The 17702-nt window shown below is 42.3% G+C and overlaps 1 protein-coding gene across 6 annotated transcripts in view; it reads left to right on the plus strand.

Annotated features, from left to right (window-relative positions):
- The window catches only part of oxr1a (oxidation resistance 1a), a 155541-nt gene that overhangs the window by 120830 nt on the left and 17009 nt on the right, over positions 1-17702 (plus strand). For 4 of the 6 annotated variants that reach the window (XM_051405438.1, XM_051405437.1, XM_051405440.1 and 1 more), the window contains 4 exons: positions 1444-1557; positions 12510-12662; positions 14195-14379; positions 16423-17090. In XM_051405438.1, coding sequence (XP_051261398.1) covers positions 1444-1557; positions 12510-12662; positions 14195-14379; positions 16423-17090 — 1120 coding nt within the window. The remainder of the gene's footprint in view (positions 1-1443; positions 1558-12509; positions 12663-14194; positions 14380-16422; positions 17091-17702) is intronic. The other 2 variants (XM_051405441.1, XM_051405442.1) reach the window with 1 other exon arrangement.

Consider the following 17702-nt stretch of genomic DNA (forward strand, 5'->3'; position numbering starts at 1 on the left):
TAATAGCTGTTTTTGACAGTTCATAATGCATTCCCAATCGTTGGCCTTGATCGCACAATCACTAAACATTTTTTACAGCACATGTGAGAATATAGGTGGAAAAAACTGGAGATAGAAGGTTTTGGCGGGAACATAACATGCTGCATGTGTTTATCCTCCTACTTTCTCAGAGCAGTTTGCTGACTCACTGTTCACATCCCTACGATCTGTATCCCCAGTTAATTGCCTGCTAATTACAGTGTCACTTGTCCCATTAGGATGCAATTCATTGCAAAGGGCCTATTTTGTTTCTAAAAAGGTATAATAATATGTGTGATCCTTAATGCTCCCAAAGACGCTTTAGTTCCGACAACATGACACAAGCGTCCCATCTTTAGCCCGCTAAATACACTGCCAGCTTCCCTGGCTTTCACGTTTGTTTTTTCCTTCTTTAGGGCAATAGACCCAATAGACAAATTCTAAATTAGTTTTTTTAATGGGAGAATGTGACAAACATCCAAAAACGATATTTTGTCTCTGTATTTCTTGGCATCAATTTGAAATCCGGACAAATGGAGACGAGACGCATACGCCAATCCCGTTGGCAGCTCTCGGCAAACAATTAGTTGAGCTGCGTCCAAACAGTGGGGTGGTGGAGAGCACTTACTGAACCAGCATTCCTCTTCTCCTTCAGCTCCTAAAGCACAAGTTCTGCTACATCTAAAACAGCTAATTTCTTTAACCCTAAAGCTGTAGTTAGATGTAGATGTAGATGTAGATGTAGCTGTACTTAGGTTGATGTTTCATCTAAATTCTTGTGCAAGCCAAAAATCTACAATCTAAAAAGAAATTCAGTAACAAATTTAAGGCTTTACTACCTTCTATCCTATTTTCTCTTATATTAGATATTGTATAGGTCCAAACATGTCAATCCTGAATAATCCCTACAGAAGTAGTCATTGTAGAGATAACGTTTCTTATACTATCACAGGGGATCCCTGTATTTTTAATTATAGGCAGAATTTGGAAAGCCTACCATGATTCACAGGATCAGTCTTCTTACCTAACTTGCAGCAAGAAAGCACCTTTCAATAGCCATTCCCCTTTTTTGTCATCACATTACACAACAGATACAGATACTCACACTCAAACTTAATGTAAAGCATTGCCTTCAGTTACTGCATGTGTTCTAACTACATGAAAACCATCAGTTCACATTGCTGCTAATTCTCACATGTTGATTTACCGTCACTCTCCTTTTCTCTGTTTATTCTTGTCAATAGCATGACAGCTATTCACATGATTTCATGTTATTTGCCATGTCAAACATCTGGTTGGGCTGTGTGCATATGTGTGTGCGAGATAGATTCTCACAGTTCTCCCTGTACGTGCATGTGTGGTGTGCAATGCGTGTTTGCACAAAGGCAGCGCCTGTGTAAATACAGACATGGATTGTGTTTGCAGGTACTGTACGTTCCTGATCCCGAGTACATCTCCAGTGTCGGGAGCTCCCCTTCCCTCAGTCCCATCAGCCCCCTGTCTCCCACCTCCTCAGAAGCTGATTTAGAGAAGGTGACGGTATGTTGACCACAGCTCTGACGCACAATCTCACACATTCAGACAATGTAGTATGTTAACCTTACTGTTATTTATGGTTAGAACAAGAATTGTATGAAATAATCAACGTAGCAACAATCATATAAAACGTATCACTCTTACATGCAACAGATTTTATCGGCCGTCTTTTTTTGTTTTTTGTAGTAGCGTCGTGTCTGCTATTGTATGTTACTGTTTAAGTTTGTCATCCAGGTAACAAAAAAGAAGAGGGTAAATGGTGAACATTTTAATTGTGAGATTCTGGGCCACTTTTTTTATATTTGGTCAGAGATGGCAAGTACCTATTGATCACAGTGAGCGAACATAAAAATACCAAAGGCTGCAAACAAACAAACAAATGCATTCCAATGTTCTATCCAGTCAGCCACCAAAGATCAACTTTCCCTGCATCTTAATTTTGGACTCTGAAACTGTTAGACCTAAAGGCACCTGATCACTATATACAGTAGCTCACATACAGTGCTTGCACACGCTGTCAGTGCCTCTCTGTCAACGGCATATACACACATTCACACACACCATATACGCAAACACTGACTTATGCTTCAACCATTGCTGTCACATTTTAAAGCTCTGATCATTGTCAGCCTAAAGTTGAACATCCAGGATGATGTGTCATGCTGTCAAGGACAAGAGGTGCCTATAATTTCCATGGATAGGTCAGACAATAAAACCTGCCTTGTATTCTCCAAGGACAGGACAGGAAGTGGTGTGTGTGTACTGTGTTTGACATACAGTCACTGTGCGATGGAGACCCTTCTTGTCTTTCTTCTAGTGCATTAAGCCTGAGAACATATATGTTCTCTCCATTGTGCTATGAAAACTGTAAAAACAGAATGCAAGATTGCAGGCAATGGAGGTTTAGTTCTGTTGACATTATGAGAAGGAGGACATTAAGTCACACACAGCTACAGAAATGTCAGCGGCACAATAAAATCCAAGATTTAGATTCCTCTGTGGTCCTTGATGAAAAGTCTGTAGGAATCCATGTGACAAGATGTCATTAGACTACCGAAAAACCAGCAAAGCAAACCAGTTTCATCAATAAAATCACCCCAAGTCAAACAGAAAAACAATAAATTAGAACAGTTTCAGTTATAACTACGAGGATGTGGTTACACTTGCAAATCTTCCATAAACCATAATTTGATATTCTTTTATAAATTGTGGTTGTTGTTATTTAAGGTTAAAATTTGCTCTTGGTTTCAAACCTCACTCAACCCCTGACTTACTTGTTCTGAGAGAGCTGTTGTTTCTTTCCCCTGTGTTTTCCTTGTTTGAGTTGTCAAAGCAGCTCAAAACAAGGACTTCTTTTATCATGTTTCACTTTCCCCTCCAATGCCATACTCTTTCCACTCAGATTACTGTGGAACAAAACATGTAAATAAGAGAGTCCAGTAGAAATCTGATCATCTTGGACTATACTGTTAGTATTGTTTATAGTCACAACCTAGCAAGCTGCTTTAACATAGAATATGCTTGAGTCACTATAAAACAGTAAATGTAATTATGCATTTATGGCACTGGTCAACAAAATACTACACAATAAAACACTCTCTCTAAATCCTGAATTTTGCTTTGCATTTCTTTAAAAGGTTATTTATTTTGATTTAAATTTACTTGACATGTAAAATGTAATATATTGTTGTATTAACAAGGAAGCACAAAACATGCATTTATACATGTGTTTTATTGTATTTGTATGTCTAAGAAGAGCTTGACCTTGTAAGTGCTGCGTCCATTAATATGGATGCTTTATATTCACATTGACCTACTGTACAGAGGGAGATGCAGACTGCCAGAGCAATTGGTATCGAAAAAAACAGCTTGTGGTACTTTTCAAACATGCAAGCTGACATGTAAATTTGCTGAAGCATTTACAGAAAAAAGCGCATGTGTGAAACGGACCAATGCGTTGCTCTTAATTAGTATTCAAGCTGCTGAGGGCAATGTGGGTTTGATTCATTATTATAGTTTCTTTACATGAAGATGAAAATACATTGCATTCATACATAGTTGTTAATGTGGCCAGATGGATTTTGACCAGCTCCAAGTGCTTGGTTTAAGTTATCACACATTGACTCTGTTTCATGTAAACATTGATGATAAGTCTGATACACAATATCCCTTGTCACCTTGTTGTTTAGTGGTGGGTTTTCATCCCTGCTCTGATATATGGCTAAATTTACGACATGACATCATATTTTCCCCACTTGTCCCTCTCAGCTTCACTGGTGTTGCATAAGAAACGGAGACAAGCTGGAGGTTAGAGGCGCCTTGTTAGTGTCTGAAGCGACTTCAGGTCTGGTCCAGTGAGCCATGCACATCCTGTCTTCCCAGCTCTAAGACCAGCAGTATGAGCTATCTCCCTCAGGTGTCTGCAGCATCTGAATGAGCCAATCACTAAGCACCACAGGAAGCCCAGTAGTCCCTTAAGAAATATGACTGTTTGCTGGTCCCCATGGAAACGGACGTCTTGTTTTTCCCGCTTTTAAAAAGAACACGGATACCATCGCAATCACTTCCACTGCCGCTCCACTCGAGTTTAGACACCCTCCCACCACAAGCGCTCCCCTTTTTCGTCTGCTCTCATCTCTGTCCGTTAATTTCTCCACGGTTGCCAAAAGAAAGGGCCCCGTTCATTTACTACTTATCTATTTAGGTCATGCCTGCGAGAACAGGAGCATATTCTGCGGCTCTCGGCGGGCGAGGATCAGAGAGAAGGGCTGTGACTGCAGAGAAATTAAGCCTTTAAAAGTGATGCCGTGTCTGATATTTAGAGCAACTAATGAACGGAGCAGCTCGCTCTACCAGACAAGCAGCCAGGCAGCAATTATTCCAGGCAGAGGAAGTGTGCTTGGAAGGCAGAAGGGAGGGAACATTACCTCACCCGATGTGCCAACTCTGTATGTGTTTGTGGAGGCGTTGTGTGTGTGTGTGTGTGTGTGTGTGTGTGTGTGTGTGTGTGTGTGTGTGTGTGTGTGTGTGTGTGTGTGTGTGTGTGTGTGTGTGTGTGTGTGTGTGTGTGTGTGTGTGTGTGTGTGTGTGTTTATCTGTCTGTGTGTGAAAGCGTGCGTCTGTATCTGTCAACTCTGCATGTTTGTGTGTGTCTGCCTGCAAACTCCTGTCTCTCTCTCTCTCTCTCTCTCTTCCTGTGTGTGTCATTTGGTAGTCTTGGAGAAGCGAGCAGCATCCAGGTGCCGTTTGGTTTTTAAACTACAGGAAGGACCTTAATAACTCACACGGCTTCTTTTTTATTTCTTCTCCAGAATCCCCGGCATCTTTTAATTACAAGCCTATTTTGGTGCTCGGCATGCTCGTCTCAATGAGGATATTATCCAAATAAATGGCTCTGGGAGGTGTATAGTAATAGCAATGCAAGCAGCAAATAGCTTGTATAACCCCGATGAAGACGAGTGCTCTGAGGAGAAACCACTTTCAGATGCTCCTTTTTTTACTTTTGGATATAAAAAGAGTCAGCTCTAGCACCAGATGTTTAAAAAGCCTATTAGATGTTCAAATAACCTGACAAATAATCAAAGCCATTAAACATAAGAGGTTTTTCACTGCAGAATAATACAGGGATACATTTGTGTGGCTGAGATCATATGCATTTGTCTACGTATTTTTACTGAAGCTTCGATGGTGTTCACACAGTTGTATGCTTCAGTTTTCCATCAAATAAAACCAGTACCACAGAATATGATGAACCCACAGAAACACATAATAACATAGTGAAGAGTTCAAACTGACAAAATAGACAGAAATCTAAAGGAAAGAACATAAATTGCATAAAGTTAGGATAGAGAAAATACGCCTCCAGGAAGATGCTGTGGAGTTTACTTAGGAATAGCTGAACCTGTGTAACACCTTAAATTGGAAGAAGCACTAGCCTAGCATTTATGGAGCGTTTGTGTATGTAGTGTAAGTTGTCATCCAAGATGTCTCCAGATATTGTTTCGCACAAGTTCTTTTTCCAATGCTTGCCCTGAAAACCTCCATGGATGGTGAGTTTAATAGACAAGTGACAAAATTGGACTGTCTGACAATTGTTTACACAGAGATAACTGGAAAAGATGAGATTTCCAAATTGTCTAATCATAAATCTATAGAGCATCTACTGTGAATTATGAATCCATCATATGCTTTGATGCATTTGTTATACAACACTGCCCATGCGTCAGTTAGCAAGGTAAACTAATCCAGCCAAGTTGTTCAGTGTTTCTCTGATACAGCTAAAGGCCAGATAAGGCAGCTCTGAAGTGTCTTCATGCTCTCGGTCTGCCTGCCGGCCTGCTGGTATTGGCAGCAGAAAGTAACACATCTTGCAGGCATGGATCGTTGGCTGGCTGTGTGAATGTGTGTGCGAGCGCGCGTGTGTGTGTGCGTGCGTGCATGGGGAGCTGGCTGACTTTCCGGCTGGCGGTCTTGCTGTCGTCGGATTATTTGGCAGCCACCGGCTCACTGGCATACTTGCTCTCTGGTCATCTGTGTGGGCAGGCGCGTCCTCTTTGTCCTATCCAGACCCTCCTCCTGCTCATACTCACACATACACGCGCACGCTTACTCACCTTGGTGGCACAGCCACTACTGTGACCTTCCCCGTCTCTTCCTCTTTTGGCACCTCTTTTGCCTCCCTCCTTCCTTCCTTCCTCTTCCACTGTGGCGTGATCTAAAATTAGTAGTGGAGGAAGTAGACTCATTTTAGATTACCTATATATCTGGTGCCACATAGGTGCGTTTGTGATGATCTCACTCATCTGAACAGGTTTCATCCCCTGAAATGCAGCACCTGCTATGTTTTAGTAAGAATCTTGTGTTTAACAAAAAAAATATTACATTTAAACAAAGCCAGTATCTCAGCTCATCGGGGCGTCTGTTTGATATCGGGGCGTTTGATGAATCCCAACAATTGTGTGCTCCCTCTTGCAGAACGTGACCATGCCCACAAGGTGGAGCTGTGGATTGATTTTTGATTGCACCATGTGTCACTGTCAAGGTCAAAGCCGGGTAGCACCTGTAGGCTTCCTCTCTGAAATCTTTATTATTACACTGAGACAAATGCAACTCGTATACATACCATATAAAAGGAAACATTCCTAGGCAGATTTGTTAAAGAAATGACACATTTAGGGAATATACAGAATGTATTTTATTGATATATTACTTGCATTCACAATATATGTCCCCCTGTCCTCACTACCACGCTACAGCCTGGATAGAAGCCATATTTCACAGGAGCCACAGCCTCTATCTAGATTTTTTTCTCTCCTGCTTTTAACTGAGAGAAATATTGGTTGGAAACTAAAAGGATATTGATTTCTGTAGCCCCACCACAGCTGTCGTCTAACACTGTTACACCTATCTCCTGTCAGGACCATCAATGTCAACCCCCCCTCACAGCTTTCATGTAGAGTAGATTACCGGGATGCCGTGCTCCATCCACCTCCCCCAAAACCCTCAGAGACGAGCTCCTGGTGGCCCCGTCAGGCCTTATTTTGCCCAGCATCCCTCCTCGCCTTCTCTCACCTCGGCGTTTCCCTTCCTGTCCGTCCATTTCAATACGCGTCCGTCCTGCCGTCCACCTCCATCCCTCATCTCCTCTCCCCCCACAGTGGTTACTCACAGTCTGAGGCCAGCGCAGCAGCTCTTTCATCTTTGGATGTCAGTGCAGTAAGCCTGTCCACTATGCTGCACTGTGTTCTTTCTCTCCCTTTGATGTCACACACACTGAAAAAATTCCATTTCCAAGACTCTGACTGGAATCTGGTCACTTCAGGACACTGACATATCGTGACTCACCTCAAATGAGGTCAAATAAAGTCTGATTGTTTTCATTATAGAGTTTTTCAGTGAGGTTGTCTTTGCTCTCTTCCCTTTTCTACCACTGCTGTCCATTACCTTACCTTACCTGTGCGGTTTAGCAGTTTAAATGAAAAGTCTGTATGAAGCTCAAGGTTCATACGGGCCGTAATAAAGAGACGGGCGCGGTTAGTATCATCCCTCACAGTACCACACACCAGCACCAGCTGAGAAAATATTTGATGCCTAGGGGGCCAGTGCAGGACAAACACTGGTCATATATTAGAGGATTTTAGTATTGCAAAGAAAGCAGGAGCCTGGAAAAGCAATATTCGCTTGAAATATGTGAGGTGGCTGTGGCAGGGTGGTGCTGCCTTAGCTTCCCTAGCCTAAAAGTGTATTGATCTGTCGGCTGTATGTCTACCACTGTACCAAATAGATTATATATCAAGTTTTCCGATTAACACCTCTTGGAGAACTCGTTGCTCCCTTTTTCGAAAGTGCTCATTCTATTTGCAACACTATTTGTCATTTTCATGTTGTTTGGTATCAACAATCAATCATCATGATTTTAGGTTCAGTGGACGGTATGTTAAATCTTTGTCAGCGAGCCAGTTAATAACTGAGGAATAAAGGAGCAAGAGACCACAATTTACTGTTTAGTTAGGCATTTAGCAGATATTCAGAGCGACTTACAGTACAGTAAGTGCCACTGTAAAAAGTGAAAATTCCTCAGGCATTAGCAGGGTAAATGACCAGATAATTCAGAGTGCAATAAAGAAAGTGTGTAATGTGCAGCAGCATTATTGAGAAAAGTGATCTCTCGTTTCTGCAGTTCTTTTAGGTCAGTTAGTGTGGATATAATAACTGAAATGAGTAACAAAAGCCCCACTTGGGTCTGTTTTCCTATGTGTGTGTGCAGGATATGAGCCTGATTTTGGATAAAAGCTTGTGGTCAGTGTATACACTTTGCACTGTGTCACTTTTTTAAGCGCCAGTGTGTAGGATTCAGTGGCATCTTGCAGTGTAGTGGCATATTACAACCCCTCACTTCACCCTCCCTTTCCAAGCATGTAGGAGAAACTACAGTGGCCACGAAAAACATCTAGAGCCAGTGGTTGCTTTGTCACTTCTGGGCTACGGTAGAAACATGGCGGTTCAACATGGCGGCCTCTGTAGAAGTGGATCCGTTCCTTCTGTAAATAAAAACGGCTCATTCTAAGGTAACGAAAACACAACAGTTCTTACTTTCAGGTGATTATCACTAATGAAAATAGTGAATATTATATTCCATTTCTGCCAATAGATCCTCCCAAATATTATACACTGGACCTTTAAACAAGACTAACAGTCTGCAGCCACGCCAGTGACTCTGTAAGGTATAGCATTTCTTTGAGCTAAATGCTAACAGCAACGTGTCACGGATTGGTCTTAAACCAAAGTATTGGACAAACCGATAATGGCATTAGAAGTAATGTCTAAACCTGAAGCACAATGAACCGACAAGGAGTAGGTCGACCAACCCCAGTATATCATTGGTAATTAACATTTATAAGGAACCAGACAGCTGGAGGTGGTGGAGAATGAAATCGGCACAAGCAGCCAGTAGCAGCGTGTAGCAGGAAGGAGTGAGCAGCACATGTGCTCAGGGAAGAAACTGCGGGGAAGAGAGACGAGTTGGCAGCTTGATCTGTGTGAGATGTGATTGGAAGTTTGGATCAGGTGGATGATCATCTGATGTAGCATGACTGTGCAGGTTCTGTCTAATGAGAATAAGTCATAACCCGGGTGGAAATGAAGAATTTACACAAGCAAGGGTCCTCACACCATCTCCATCAGGTCCCATGCATGTGGACTATTGAGAAACTGAGCCTAGGTTGGGGTTTTTTTCCAACTAGAATTTCTCATTGAAAGATGAATAAGAGGACAGATTGTCAGCTTTTGACAATATGCCACCATTGGCAGCCAATTAAACAGACCAACTTAATCTCATTGTTTACTCTTCACTGTATTTACTTTGATTGCAGCCAGTTATCTTCCCACACAGCAACATAATGTACAAACGCAATTTCAACAGTTTTAGCTTTGTGCAAGTCAACATTTTGGCATTATACCAAAAGAAATCAATACCTGTCACCCTAGTGGTGCCTTATGAGCAGCAGCTCTCAGCTAATGGACACCAAGTGTGTCTTCCCAGTCCTCTCTCATGTGGACTGTGTGGGACGTGTGATGCGTGTTATAATGTTACCAACACATAACACCCATTTCTCAGATCTGCCAGATTTAATGAGAGGGATAGGGAAACTATGTTTATGTATTTCTATGAGGGAGGACATGTTTTGATATCTGTAGCTGCTCATTTCAACCCAGGTGTGTGCTGCACATGTGGAGAGTGTGTGTGTTTTTGGTCCCAGGTGTGTTCAACTCTAACTAGTTAACGTTCATTTTGTTTGGGTGAAAAAAGGCTGCTCCTGTTATGTCTAACCTTGGAGCAGGAAGGCCAGCTTGAATGAGTCGTTGGGAGGTGGAGCGATTAAGTGCAGTTGTGTAGGTGAGGTGTGTTCAGTTTAAGTGGATGACAAGTTGGTTTGAACAGTTCCTACACACAGTCCACATCTTCAACAGCTTGGCCTCAGATCTGAAATTCATCAACAGCATGCTCTCATAGGTCTGGGATCCTGCTCTTTTTTCTTTTTGTTTTGTTTCAAGGATGTTCTTGAAACTTTATTTTCAGATCCAGTCCCCCTCTTCTTAATCTTCATTTTACATTTTTAGGTCCCTTTCTCTTCTCCTTCAGAGAGCCTTGTTTTGGCTGTAACAGATTGGCCCGGCCCCCTCAGCCTTGCCTGGCTGCCGGTGTCTGGGCTACTTGTGTCGGTGTGGGTCAGTAGCTGCAGGCTGTTTGTCGACTGCACCGGGAGACGGAGAGGGGGAGGTGTGGGGGTGGGTGTCAGGAGGACAGCAGACAGTTGTTATGGGCTCGGGCTCTCTTCTCTAAGCTCTTCACTGCTCTTCACTTCTCCACCGGCTTTTGACACCCTCCCGGTCGAAATCCCCCTCCATGATAACTCCCACGCACTCCTCTCTGTCCTCCTTTTCCCTTTTGTTCTTTGTCCTCACTCCAATCACTCTTTCATTGCCTTTAGCTCTTTTTATCTCCTTGTCTTTTTATTTCTCCACAGCAGCTTTGCACTGTGCTCCTTTTCTTGTTGCTTCTGTTGCAATTTATACTCTTTTTTTTTTGTCTTTCTCATGAATATTTCTCCAATCCCTCACTTCTTCTCGTCTTCCCATCTGACTGGACTCCTTCAACAGTCATTTAGTATCACGGACAGTCCACCCTGCAGAGCATTGTTCCGTCAATCAAACCAACAGTTAACTCTGTCCTACAAAATATCTCCCAGTCAGACAGTTGTCCCTGTGGACTTATTCAGTCAGACAGCCAGTCTGTTCCTCCCCGTGGCTCTCAGACATTGCATGGCAACAGGTCACTGGTAGAAACACCAAACCCACCACACCCCGTGTTTCCAGCCCAGCAGATGCACCATCTGTAGCAGATTGCTGGGTTACCATGGAGTAGATGAAGAGGCAGTAACAAAATTGCTTGTGTGTGTGTGTGTGTGTGTGTGTGTGTGTGTGTGTGTGTGTGTGTGTGTGTGTGTGTGTGTGTGTGTGTGTGTGTGTGTGTGTGTGTGTGTGTGTGTGTGTGTGTGTGTGTGTGTGTGTGTGAGAGAGAGAGAGAGAACATATAATAGAACAAGATAGTTGAGACATAATTTACATTCCTTCTTGGCTGTGGAGCATCTGGCAGATTTTGGACAAACAAATTATGAGGAAGCATATTTATTATTTTTTTCATAATTAATCATATGAGCATATCTGCAAATTATTCTTAATAACATTGTTCAACAGTTCAGTTTCCGTTACAGCTTTTTAGATCTTTATTAACATATTAACATGTGTTGCAGCAGTCCATATTCAATATAACCACTGAAGAATAAAGGATGCTTGACACAAGAGTAAAGGAGTTTTTGTGCCCAAGGTCACTCAGCACATGGATGGGTTGACCAGGGGTGACACAGCCCCCCACCAGAGTCAGGGTATCATAGACTGATCTCTGAACAGATCTACTGCATGCAGGCCCATGCAAAATGACTACAAAGAGATTTAAACTGCCACAAAGAGACACAAGTTAACTACAAAGAGATTTAAACTGCCACAAAGAGACACAAGTTGACTACGAAGAGATGCAAAAGAGCTTTAAAGAGATGCAAAACAATAACTTCCAAAAGATACAAAACAACCTCAAAAAGAGGCAAAACAACCAATGACCCCAAAGAGACTCAAAACAACTACAAACATTATTAATTAAAATTATCAGTTGAATTAAATGTATTTAATGTTAATTTAACATATTTCATATTAGAGTATTACATATATTTACAGTTGTTTATCTTGCATTCACTTATTACACTGAATAAACAGTGTAACTATTAATACCCCCCCACCACTCCCACCGACTCAATGGCATGTCGAATCAAAATAACAGTAACTAGGCATCAAGTCGTGCAAAAAGCACAATAATTAAAGCTTCAGTCTCATATGAATGTTTTTCATGTAATTGCCCGTGTGAAGCTCATATACAGGAGGCACATTCATTTGGCTTGTCTTTGGATTTCTTTTAACTTGATTGTCCTGCTGTGCAGAAAATGTCTGTTTATATATAGATAATACATTTAGAGACTCACACACATTAGTTTGATGAAATGAGACACAAATTTGTTACCAAGTGAACCAAGCTATGCCTGTTCGACAGTGCTTATTATTAACCCTGTTTGGTTGAATGGTATTTAGAGATTTAGATATGATGCATTATGGCACCAGGATAATGTAGAACACAACTTTTCTACTGTTGCTTTTATTAGTTTTGGAATCATCATCATCGTTTTATTCAAAACTAAACTTTAAAACGTTTCCTTTTTTGTTTTATTGTAACGAAGGACAAACTAGTCCAGCCTCATGAACAGATGATAATAATGTGTTATAAAAGTATTCACTGACAAATGGTGTCTATTTCCTCCCCTCTCCTAATTACACCATCCTACCTCCAGGACTCCGATGGCCCCCCCAGACCAGAAGGCATTTACCCTCCAGTGTTCTCTGCCCTGCGCCAGTCCAGAGTGGTGTCATCCACCTCCGAGGAGGAAGAGGCCCTCACAGAGAAGTTCCTCAAGATCAACTGCAAGTACATCACTGATGGCAAGGTAAGATACAGCTGTGTGTGTGTGTGTGTGTGTGTGTGTGTGTGTGTGTGTGTGTGTGTGTGTGTGTGTGTGTGTGTGTGTGTGTGTGTGTGTGTGTGTGTGTGTGTGTGTGTGTGTGTGTGTGTGTGTGTAATACTTACTGAGGATGTGTCAGATAACTGCACAATTCTGCAGTCGAAAGCAAAATTGTCAACAAAAAATATGTGTCTGATGGAACAAGAGAAGTGGTTGTATTGATATCAAAGAATCAAACTATATATATAAACCTACAGAAGAGCTGCCAGCTGCAGTTACTCAACGCACAGTCACAAAGATTAGCTACCAATGTGCAATTACTAGACAAATAAAAGAAAAAGAATGTACTTAAAACAAACTCTACAGAAAAGCTGTTGATTTTCTGCAGCTTTTTCTTTTCAATATGATATGATATGAGAATCCAATTGTTGCATTGCTGTCTGTTAATAACCTGACAGTGGCAGAAACATATTTTTTTCTGGCTCCTGTCGCTCTTTCTGTGCCCTTCTATGGTATTCTCAGCAATATATGAAATAATAACTAAAGTAGATGTAAACAAGGCAGTTTAAAAGAAAGTTATTACACCAAAATGCATTGAACTGTTATAAAACAAATGCTTTGCAGTTTGTTGTTGTTACATTTATTTAAGGATATAATGAGAGTACAGTAAACACTGTGGGCACATGTGTGGGCAGATATGAATAACCTTGTAGACCAGAACATGAAGAAGCATCTCTCCTGCTGACTGTAGTTTAATTCTGCTGATTATAGTTAATGTTGTTTTGGTGTTCTGGGACTGTGCAGCAACTTAAGATGTTGCAAACTGATTTATCTAAATTCTGTTGTGCTTAAATGTGGTGTTTAAATCTTCGTTATCTCTGTTCATGACCACTTTCATCAAATGGAGGTTTGAGTCTAAATCTAAAAGGTGTTGTTTGTTTTCTAAAAATAAAATATGAGGTTTGGATGTTACAGCAGTGGCATCAATAATGGGTCAAAAGATATCTAGTCAGATTGGGTGTGTGTGTTCAGATTCAGAGCAGGCTGCTCCCAGGACGTCCTACATTGAAATACACACAGGCTTCACCCAGCTGGTCCATCACTACCCGTCTGAAAGTGTGTGCGTGTGTGTGTGTGTGTGTGTGTGTGTGTGTGCGTGCACGTGCGTGTGTGCGTGCGTGCGTGCCAACACACTGCTGTGTCCAGGCAGCTGTCCTGTTCTCAGACACACACACACACACACACACACACACACACACACACACACACACACACACAGATCTATGGTATTGAACTGCTGCTGATTCACTCCTAGGTACCAAATGAAAGCATTGAAGTGGTCAGCGCTGGCAGTCAATAATTTGTACTTGATTTAGGACATTTGTGGTCTAAAATGGATTTGACCTCCAGTTGCTTATGTGGCAGAGGTGCTTTTGATTATCTTTGGGTGGTAGATAAACATGCAAAGCTGTTCATTTGTATGTATTAAAAGTTCTAATCCCTCTTTGTTGATTCAGGGTGCGGTGAGCGGGGTGTTGCTGGTGACACCCAACAACATCATGTTCGACCCTCACCGGATGGACCCCCTGGTTCAGGCCCACGGGTGCGAGGAGTACGGCATCATGTGTCCTCTGGAGGAGGTGCAGTCTACCGCCATCTACAAGGAGATCACTGACCCCAAGATCAGAGAGGATGTGCCAGAGTAAGAGGAATATTCTTACAGTTACACGTGTCTTTCTCCCATTCTCATCCGTACGGAAATGCAGCAGCCTCGTTGTAATCAATGTCATTCTCGGCTGCACTCGTGGTCAAATTGCATCAGCAACCAACCAACAGTGTAGTTCTTTCCCCCCCACATACCAAAATAAAAAAGGAAACGGCAATTACACCAGGGTTAATGAAGTATGCCTTCACCCTCCTATGTTCTGATTGCTCAACTCTTTATGCAGTAGGAAGCACTTCAGAGGATTCACTTGTTTCCTCCCACAGATTTGTCTGAGTTTTTTTTTTTTTTTTGCTTCACTTGGATTGTTTGTGTTGTTGAAAACTGATTTATGCAAGGACAAATAGGGTGTACTATTAGGAATCCTGTGGAGTCATTTTGTTCTGTTTCTTCTGGCGGTAGCAGGGTCTGAGCAGTGCTCTATTTAGCTGGCTGAGTGTTGCCCGTGGAGCAGTTATTGTGCTGGCAAATGACTGGTTTTTGTGCCAGGCCCAGCTGTTTTCTCAGCTGTGGTCCATTGTCTGTCTCTGCTCTCCCCCTCTCTGCTGACCTCTTTCTCTCTCTCTCTCTCTGTCTGAACACACAGCTGAGCAACAAGTGCCTTCAGCATGTAATTCTGTAGAATGCACTGTTTGGTCTGTCTGCATGCCACCGAGGTTTCCAAGAAATAGACATTTTTTATTTTCATGCACTAAACACTAATTAGCTCCTTTGGACAGTTAGAATGGGGTTTTGTTGTACATCATTTGAAATACAACTATGGTATTAGGGATATTAACATTCATATGACAAATGACACTAATCAGTCATCATGTTGCTTTATCCAAATATGCACAAAGTTTGTGCAACAGTATGTATGCGTAAAGGGAGATCAGGTCTGTTTTTCGTGCCCAGTCGTGTGCTGAATTTCCGTACAGCTGGGATTATTGCGCTGTGTTCAGAGTCTGTGCTCCAGGGTAAATGGTGGTTACTTTCATAAGAGTTCACTGTGGTTTCAGCTTCATTTTTTTTGTTGCCATTCCTGTCTTGCAACACTGAATTTCTGAAATTTGAAACAAAAGTGTACATAGTGAGCAGACTGAATGTATGACCCAAACCATAAACTATGCTCATATTCCAAAATATTTAAAACCAGTAATAGGTGATTCTGTTCTAAGGAGATCAGCGCAGCTCTCTGTATTTTTTTTACTTGATAAAGGTATTTACATATGGGCTACAACCACTTAAGTAATGCATGAATTTTTTAAGCTCTGTTTAAATGCACTCGTATGTCTTTCAGTAACAAATGCAGGATCATTATGTTTCATCTTTTTACTTTGTTTGACCATTTGCTGAATAACGCAGAATGGGAGAAGAAATAGCAATCTTCATTATTATTTCAATATCACTGAAATAACTGACTTACATTTATATTAGTTATTCAAATACTAAATGTGTTTGCTTGCTGCAAAATTAGCACGACAATTGTTCGAATAAAGCAACAAGGAAATGCATGCATTTTACATTATTATGTATAAGACATTATAATACGTTATTGATCATTAATGTGGCCAATGATTGGTTAAAGTTAAACTCTAGTGATTTAGTGTAGCACACTGTAGAGCTGGGGGACTCAAAAGAGACAGATATAAAAAATAATGATGTTAATGAAAAAATTGAAGCAGCAGGCGCATTGATATCCTGACTTCTAGTCTGTAGTTTAGGCCACTTTCCAGAAAGGCTGGATCCTACATTTCCCATAATACTAAATGCCAAATAATGTCTGGCAGTAGACCATCCATGCCTGGTATACACACACACACACATCAACTCTGTGGCCTCAGTTTGTAACACTTTCTGTAAAAGATATAACAGGGGACATCTATTATGTTTTTGCAGACTGAGGAAAACTACTATTTCTACAACTAAACTGATCTACCTGTGTAAGATCAGAGAAGTACACAGTCAGTACACTACCTGGAATACATGCTATATGTGGTATTTCTTGATAGAGTTGCATTAAATTTGTCTTACTGTTTCCAGTGACCTGGAGCCTCTTCCAGTTGAGAGACATCCCTCCCAGCAGAAGGACCCAGAGCAGCGCCTGAGGGAGCCAGGGGCCAACGACAGCGGCAGCACTGCCCCACGCAGCACCGAGGGGTCCATCTCCGAAGATGTCTTCACCGAGCCGGAGCTGTCCCCCATCCGGGAGGAAGAGCAAGCGTCTAACGAGGACCTGCGCCTGGACAAGTCCTCTGGCGCTTCCACAGAGTCTGTGCAAACCGTCACCCAGGTGGAGGCCACCGGTGCCGGCTCCCAGGCCCCAGGCAGTGCCCGCGGCTCAGTCAGCCAGCCGGAGGGGCCCGCCGCGGCGAAAGCAGAGGACAATCGACCAGACACTGCCACAGAAAATGATAGCCAGTCCCCCATGGGATCCAAGCAGCACAGTGTAGAGAAGCCACCAAGCACACCCACTACCACCAGCAGCAGCACTAGCCAGGCCCAGGGTCCCAGCAGCAGCACCTCTCGTCCAGGGTCCCAAAGCTCAGCCACCCCTGGTGCCACAGACACCACCTCCATCTCAGCCAGTCCACAGGGGGATGCCAATGAGGGGACAGACGTCTCCAAAACGGACACTATGCAACAAGGCAAGGGGGAAAAGGAGAATGTAGAACAGACACAAAAGGAAGGCATGCTGAATTCTGCAGAGGGTAAACACACTTCATTACTAATGGACTAATGAACATTTTAGGAGATGAATCTGGCCTCATGTCTTTTAGCTGCAACCCTTCATCCATATTCTTCTGAAACCTATCAAAGTGAGCTTATCTGCTCTCTGGCTGCTTCAGAATCACTTCTTACATGTTGGTTCTTGATAACCTTTCCGTTTCCACTCTGCCTTGGTGCTAGTAATTGGAATATAAAGACGAAGGGAAATGGCAGCCTCTCTGTTGTTATCAGCTTGGCGGAGCTAGCCGGGCTTTATGGGGCTCTATGCAGCTCTTTGATCTCTGGCTCTGGTGGTCTGGACCACTCCTCCGGGCGATAAGCAAAAGCCTATCAAACACCACAATGCCACAAACACAGCTAGTACCCAAAGGGGAAACACAATGACGATGAAACCCAACATCAAAACGCCTTCTGAGACAGCATTCAGAGGTGTTATTTATATTTGACATCTGTCTCTGGTTTTGCTTTAATGTGGGATTTAGTCAAATACGGAATTCTACAAAGCCTGGAATAGACCTATTTTGTGTTCATTGCCATGTTTAAGATTAAAGGATCATACCAGGTTTTAGATGTTTTAACCTGTCAACTACGAG

Source organism: Dicentrarchus labrax, unplaced genomic scaffold, assembly GCF_905237075.1.
Source record: "Dicentrarchus labrax unplaced genomic scaffold, dlabrax2021, whole genome shotgun sequence".
Lineage (NCBI taxonomy): Eukaryota > Metazoa > Chordata > Actinopteri > Moronidae > Dicentrarchus > Dicentrarchus labrax.